This window comes from Electrona antarctica, assembly GCF_951216825.1.
Source record: "Electrona antarctica genome assembly, chromosome: 14".
Classification (NCBI taxonomy): domain Eukaryota; kingdom Metazoa; phylum Chordata; class Actinopteri; order Myctophiformes; family Myctophidae; genus Electrona; species Electrona antarctica.
Window position 1 is genome coordinate 37928082 of NC_136795.1, and position 7566 is coordinate 37935647.

Consider the following 7566-nt stretch of genomic DNA (forward strand, 5'->3'; position numbering starts at 1 on the left):
TTGGTTGGATTCATCAGTTCAATTGGGGGATGATCTGTTTATTTTCTCTGTCAGGACTCAGGACTATCCGGGGCTCTGTTCCTTTATTCTATGCTCATGGCTAAAACAGCATGGACACAAGGTGGCTGTTGCTGTTCCTCCAGTGATGTTAGGATAAGGATAGACCTTTGTTAATCCCAAGGGGAATTCAGTCATAGCAGAACGTTGCATGCATGTTGACGGAAGGATAATGGATGACTAAGTGTATAGTATTAAATATAATTAATCCGGATGCATTAAACACTTTGTATTGCTTAAATTATAATTTCATATTTTAAAAAGAGAAGAAGAGAGTAGCAGATGTCAAACTTGAACTGCAGATGGAACTGCACATCAGCAGTAATCACAGCACGAGAGCCGCGCAAAATATTTGCCCTCTTACTGAGATATCACTTATCGCATGCTCACTTAAATTGTTTAGCTGGCAGAAATTTGCGTCAGCACAAGCGAGCTAAATATATCTGCTCGAGTTAAATAAGGGCATACGGCCGCTCGCTCGCTCAGGAAAGCCCAGTGTAAGAGGATCCAACAGACGAGACAGCACTAAATCGATGGGAGTACATTGTCTCACAGCGAAAATACACCAGTGACTAGAAAGGAAACTATTCCTCTGTGACACTCTATCTCCAGGAATGTTCCACATGCGTATCTGCTGCCCTGTAAAGTTCAGCATACCTTTAAATGTTATACTGATGTGATGGCCACTTTTACTGCCGCTGTCTGCGATGACGAGACACAGTGCCGAAGAAGAATGGCCTACATGGGTCTCGGGATGGTAACTGTTAAAAAGTAGATCACAGCTTTTTTGGAAACGTGGAATTGTATATAGCCTACTGTAAATTTGAGTTAGCCTAGGCCTGTTTCGATCATCTATAGGTTTATGCCGGTATTATGAATTAAGACTTGTTTACCCCTTTTTGCTGAACATGTGATTCACACGCCCACACCCATTTGCAGGCTGTTTCCATGGTAGCGGTCTAGTATGGAACAGTGCACTCGCAGTAAGCCTGGTCTTCAGGTCCTGAAATGGAGCCTTGGGGGGATGTGTGCCTCTCACAGGATCATAGCACAGTGATCTCTCTTTTTTTGGCCATGGCAGTAATCTCAGAAGCATGTGGCTCATATGGTACTGAATACAGAGGGGCCATTCTAAAAAAACACTGGCAAATGGCTCAGGAAGACTGTCTAGGCACAGAGATGTAAGGAGACTTGGAGAGATGGGGTCTGTTTCTAATCTTGCTTGGTCTAGTGAACTACATTGTTGAGGACCTCCAAGAAGTAAATAAGGGCGCACAACAGTGCTGCCATCTCATGGTATGGTATAGTGCTGCCCTCTGCTGGCCAGCTCGGGCGCACACACAGTCAGTCAGTCAGTCAGTCAGTCAGTCAGTCAGTCAGTCAGACAGACAGACAGTTTTTGTGCACCATGTAATGTGATTCATTGTATGGGCAAACATGGCTATAATATATACTGTACATAAACAAAACCTTGATTCAAATGTATTAGATATCTTTCACTAATTCATTCTATCATCTCTTTCCACAGCGTGACTTCTGTGAGACCCAGCCAAATTGTTCGCATTCAGGGTATGACGACTCTTTTTAAACCGAGCAACGCTTTGAAGGCAAGTGTGAATAGCAATGTTTCACGTTATGTCTGGCTGTGTTTTACTACTGTACCTTTGATTCAATAATGAAGAGAGACAGGATCATTACTCATGGCCGATTTATACTCTTAAGTATAGTATATAAACCACCACTTCTGATTTTGCCCAGCAGGTTAAGAAGGAGGGAGAAAATGCCCCGGGGGTCAGCGACGACGAGCTGGTGGCCATGTCTGTGCGGGAGCTCAACCAGCACCTGCGCGGCCTGACCAAGGACGACGTGGTGCGGCTGAAGCAGCGCCGGCGGACCCTGAAGAACCGAGGCTACGCCGCCAGCTGCCGCATCAAGCGGGTCACCCAGAAGGAGGAGCTGGAGAGGCAGAAGATGGACCTGCAGCAGGAGGTGGACAAGCTGGCCCGCGAGAACGCCAGCATGCGGCTGGAGCTGGACGCGCTGCGGGCCAAGTACGAGGCCCTGCAGTGCTTCGCCCGGACTGTGACGCGCGGGCCGCTCTCCCCCGGCAAGGTGGCCAACACCAGTGTCATCACCATTGTCAAGTCGGCCAACCACAACAAGTCCAACGTGTCCCCGTTCTCGGCCGCCTCCTAGCCTCCTAGTGTTGACAGGACTGGTGCTCTCTCCGTCACCCGCCCGCCTGGTCCTTCCTGACCCCCAGGCTGACCCCACTCGTCCCGTACTGAGAGGAAGCTCAGTGTTTAGACTGAGGGATGGAGTGGGGGGCGATGAGCTCTGTGTGATACGATGCTGCATTCACTACTCTCACACTCTCTCTCTCTTCCTCTTAAATAATCAACATTGTCTGTGCACTGTGCGACCCCACCCCCACCCACCCCACCAGCACCGGCAGGGCCTTTGGGCCTCACTGACCTTACCTCCATGACTGTTAGCAGAGATTTGCTGTTACTCCAGGGTGAATTGTGTATGGCATGTCTTGCTATGACAGCACTGGTGTAAGACAGCTCTGATATTTATGGTGTTATTGCGCATATACACACCATCAGAGATGATAAGAGATGTGTATTACTTTGATGGCCCTTTTTTACCCCCAGTGTCTCAATGTAAGTTAGTTGAGTCATATAAGCTTTGCCTTAAAACAACCTGTGAGTGATTTCTGTAATATAGATACTGATGGTCACACAGTTTAACAAATTAAGGAAACATTTTTCTTTAAATCTGTTCACTCAGCCAGTATGCAATGAAAACTGACCAATGTTGAACACCAACCAGGGCACCACGTGCATCCAATCATGCCAAATAATTTGCTTAGCAATGAGAAAGTCGTGCTACAAAAAAGGGCACCCACTATACTTCAGTGAACTAATCAGGACCCTATAGGCTACTGGGAACAAGTTTAGTGACATGCTCATGAGCAAGTTTTTCTCATGTAAGCATGGTTCAGATTTTAGAAGAAGCCTACCTGATTCATCAAAAACCTGCTGTCCTTGTATTTCTCCAAGTAGCTCTTCTGCCTGTATGTCGGGCGAAAAATGGTTTAATCATTGTTTTGTTAACGATGCAATTGAAAGGGGCTGCTGGATACAATTTCTCTGAAAAGCATATTGTTTTTTTTTTTTCAATGAAAGCTTAAGGTCCATATTATGGCAAGTGCTATGTTGGAGGAACTGAAAGGATTTGCCGTTACACATTTGGCTTTGGAAGATTTGACAATTTACCTGGGTTCATCATTAAATAGCACTTACTCTAAAACTGCAAAGAAACAGTATAAAAGCTATACACATTCAGAAATAACCTAAAATTACAGGGTATCTGTGGCCTGTGATAGAGGAACATTACAAACAGAGCAGAGTGTTGCATTTCTGAAGTTATAGGGGTTTGACTGTATGAGGAGGACTATATTGTGTGTGGTCTGAGCACTTATTGCATAAAGTCGAGCCAAGTTATAACTAATGCCAGGGGGGCGTATTTATATTATCCAGAGAAGCACTTATGATCTTTTTGCCTATTTCCTTCATATGCAATGCCATTTTTGTGGTAGGTAATCCATATTGGATAAACTGATAATGGGATCTGCTCTGACAAATGAAATGCAATGCAACGCATTTCTTGTATATTACAGACAAAAGCCTTTTGTAAATCTGTAAATCAGTGCTTTTCAGTGAGGCTTTAGACGTTTTTTTTTTTTTTCGTTTTTTTTTTACCTGTGAGAGAAGGAAACTCAACTCTACAGCTCTCAATTGCCTCTTTTGTCACTTTACATTGAGAACTCCGTCCACGTAAAAATCATTCCTACTGCTACGTCATGAGAAAACGCTGCTGCCGGTGTTGGTACTGTATCTGAAACTGTAGTAACGTACCTTTTATGACACAGACTCTTATGCAAGAGAACTCCTGACACCCGTCTCTAGACACCATGGTGCCATGGTGCAGTGAAACATGTTGCTATTGTGATTGCAACAAATGAAATTAACTTGAAATTAATTAAGTCATACTTACCTAGGATCCATTCCTAATGTGGAGTGAAGCCAAATAGAGATTGTTCACGTCAGGATTTTCTCTTTGCAAAGAGGACATGACTGTTCTTCCTCTGTTCCATAGCTGCAAAGAAAACTATGGGGGACTTTGCTGCTGTATCACCTGCTGAGATTGTAAGCAGGGCCATTGCTGTGCTCTTATTCTCATTTTGTATTGTCACTTGGTTTATATGTTGATACATCCATGTTTTCTCTTGATATTTAGTTTTTATATACTATATATATATATATTATATATACACACACATACATATTTTTCTATATTTATGTCTTGTAATATCCTGGGAGTGGTGTGATCCAGTAATCATTCTTTCGAGTCAAATGAGTATTGTTGAACTTTCTTAGAAAAATAGTTGTATTCATGTATGACTGAACACTTCTTGTGACCTAATCCTGTTTTATGCATTGAACACCCTGTGAATAGACCTTCCCGCCACCTAACACTCATTTAATCTGCAATTTGGACAGTCATTGATTAGGTGTATATAGTCTGCACAACCTGACTCAAGTCATGGCAATGTATCTGGATTAACATTTAATGTTGTCCTTAACAACTTGCAATTCAGTTGAACAGTATAGTGAAAAAGGCTATTCTCCTTTAGAAGCACAAACACCCAATATCTATAAAATGCTGAGGTGAAAGGTAGCGGATCAAATATCTATGCAAAGGAAAGGACCGTAACCGCAAAGATTATGCATATTTTAGACTGTCTAGTTTAAATATTCGTATGACAAATGCTTCATACAAGTGAAGACGTAATGTGAACAGGTTTTTTAAATGACCAATATTCTATGGCAGAAATTCAGAGGTAAATTACAGGCTATGTAGCCGTCTGAGCTGAAATGTAAGCAGTAATGGTGTGGGTGCCTTAGTTTAAGTGTTAATGGGATAATTTCATTTAGAATATAAGTAATAAGGTATCATGTAAACCTAGTTCGTTATATTACAGCCGTTGGTTGATTCAAGTATAGTAAAGACTTGAGGTCATGCTTTTGTAAAGAGGCTTGATTTAGTGCACAGAAATTGAAATGATGATGGTAAAGCTTTTGTGACAACCACAAAACCTTACCTGAAAGTAATTCCAGAGCTGCTAGACTGTCCACCCTGACCTTTATTCTATCAATGAACTGTATTCAACCTGAGTATAGATCGAGGCAGTGGAAAACACAAATCTATTTTTACATGTCGTTTACACAAGTTCACTTTTTCAGCACATTAGACAACACTAATGTGGTATGCTTATTTTGCTACACTTTTCAAAGCATTACAGTGACCTCTTGTGGTAAAGTTCCAAACCTAAATGCTGTAGAGGCATTGCTTTGTTTTTTACCACTCAATACTGTTGTGTAAGGCAATTGGATACATGGTGAATGAATGCCCTTTAGTCGTTCACCTTTGAAAGAAAACATGTCATGTCTTCAATCGATACAAATATATACAGTATATGTTCTGTACTGCCATAACAGAGACAAACCTCACTCCAGGTGAATTAAGTAAAGATAAAGAAAACTTGTTCTTGTTTCGATCTTCTGATAGGTGGCAATGAGACCTATCAGTCTCAGACATTCTTAGTATCAGTTAACAAAAGTCAATTTTCAAGTGTCTTATTTTTTAAATTGCATAAACAGAACTTAGGGAGTTATCTACGTTTTTAAAGGGAGCCCTGTTGGTCCAGTTGAACACAAGTGCTTGTTGTCTGTTTAATGTGTTTTAAGACATTGCACTGTTGACTGTTGACTGATACCATTGACTTGCTCAGATTTCCAGACAAATGACAATGCAATTTTATAGAAGTTGGGTTTGTAATATATATCGAGTACTCCTTCCTTGTATATGTCCTGTATGCAGCCTTAAAGATTTGTTATATTATCTCAGAGTTTGTATTCGTGTAAGTAAGCTCTCTCACACACACAAGCTTTCTCAGTCCTAAAAGCTATTTGCATTTAAACAAATCACCCTTGCAATACCCAAGTCTTCTACATTAAGTGGATTTAAATTTCACGACAAGCTTCATAATACAGACATCAACGTATGTCTTCATGAATTGGCCGTTTGGTTAGGGGTGAAAGAACTATGGCTAAATTAAATGGTATGTTGCTTTCATCGTATTGGTTCGTATCTTTTAAGTTATACAATGGACTTTAAAGACAAATCGAATCTCCTATTATATTCTCATGGCCGTGTATATTCGTATAATGAAGAGCTCACAGCCAATGGTGACTGCAAATGATGATATTAAGGCAGCATAAACTGAGTATATGTAACATACCTTTCTGACTGTCATTACTCTGCTCGTATATATATATAATATTTATTACATTGATTTTTCTCTAATTTTATTTTCAACATCTAAATTATTTTATTTACATACATTTATTTACATGTCTCAAACTACACTCATGTACAAATAAAATCTGTATTGGTTTGTTATGATTGAAAATGAGGTAAATTATTCCTATACATACCGTAGGTCTGCTGTGTCTGTTTTTGTACTTTTAAATAAAGCTTTTACTCATAAATAGCTCTCCTTGTTAAACTTTTTTCAACACAAATGTTCAGAATGGGGAAGAAAAAGTTTTATTTTTCATGGATGGAAAATATAAATAAGAAAGACAAATGATACTACTTGTAAAAAATACAATATTTTGAATTATGACTTTATTCCAAACTAATTCTGTCTGCTTTCCCAGAAAGGCAGCCATCATTGGCACAAAAGGGTATCAAAAGACTCTTCTCTATTGCATTGCAATATATGCAATATGCAATTAGTCTCTACGCTAAAAATTGATAGACACATCTCTCCCTTAGTGACATAAACTTATAGAATTGATTGTCTGGTTGGGGAAAGGGGAAAAGAACACCAACGTATACTAAAACACTGTTTTAAGGTGTTTGCACACTTTCCGAGGACGTAAAAAAGATTTAAAAAAGCAACCTCACTTTATGAGGTTTTTTTATAATATTTCATCTGTATAAAGTTTATTCGGACTAAGATCAATTTTATCCGTTTTCCGCAGGTGTCTAGTGGGGTCTAGTGGGGTGTTGGTGACGCGCTGACAGCTAGTGACAGCCTACTACTTTCAGATATGCAAAAGCGAGCGAAAAAACATACCAGTGTGCAACCACCTTTAGTGTTTGCCTTCCCCCACTGTTAAGCTAACCCAATTCATACATTGAATATGTGCAACAGGATAAGAGATGTTCCAGAGCATACTATCAGAGCTTTGTTCCCCCCCCCCCCCTCCCCCCCAACATTTTAACAAGAAAACAATTTATGTACATTTCTTATCAGATGAACAGGGACCTGAAACATCAATAAAAGCCTTGTTTATCACAAATAAACAAGGCTCCGTCGAACAGAAGTGAGACAGAAGCTGCAGAATAATAGATTTTTAACCAAAGACAAAG

At 40.3% G+C, this 7566-nt stretch overlaps 1 protein-coding gene across 1 annotated transcript; it reads left to right on the forward strand.

Annotated features, from left to right (window-relative positions):
- Positions 1-1823: 1823 nt before the first annotated feature.
- On the forward strand, positions 1824-6673 carry mafk (v-maf avian musculoaponeurotic fibrosarcoma oncogene homolog K). Its single transcript, XM_079520035.1, has one exon. The coding sequence runs from the start codon at positions 1873-1875 to the stop codon at positions 2251-2253; it is 381 nt and encodes a 126-aa protein (XP_079376161.1). The 5' UTR covers positions 1824-1872; the 3' UTR covers positions 2254-6673.
- Positions 6674-7566: the final 893 nt, after the last annotated feature.

Bases quoted from the DNA above. Each gene is read 5' to 3' on its own strand.
- mafk (XM_079520035.1), top strand. From the start codon at position 1,873: ATGTCTGTGCGGGAGCTCAACCAGCACCTGCGCGGCCTGACCAAGGAC.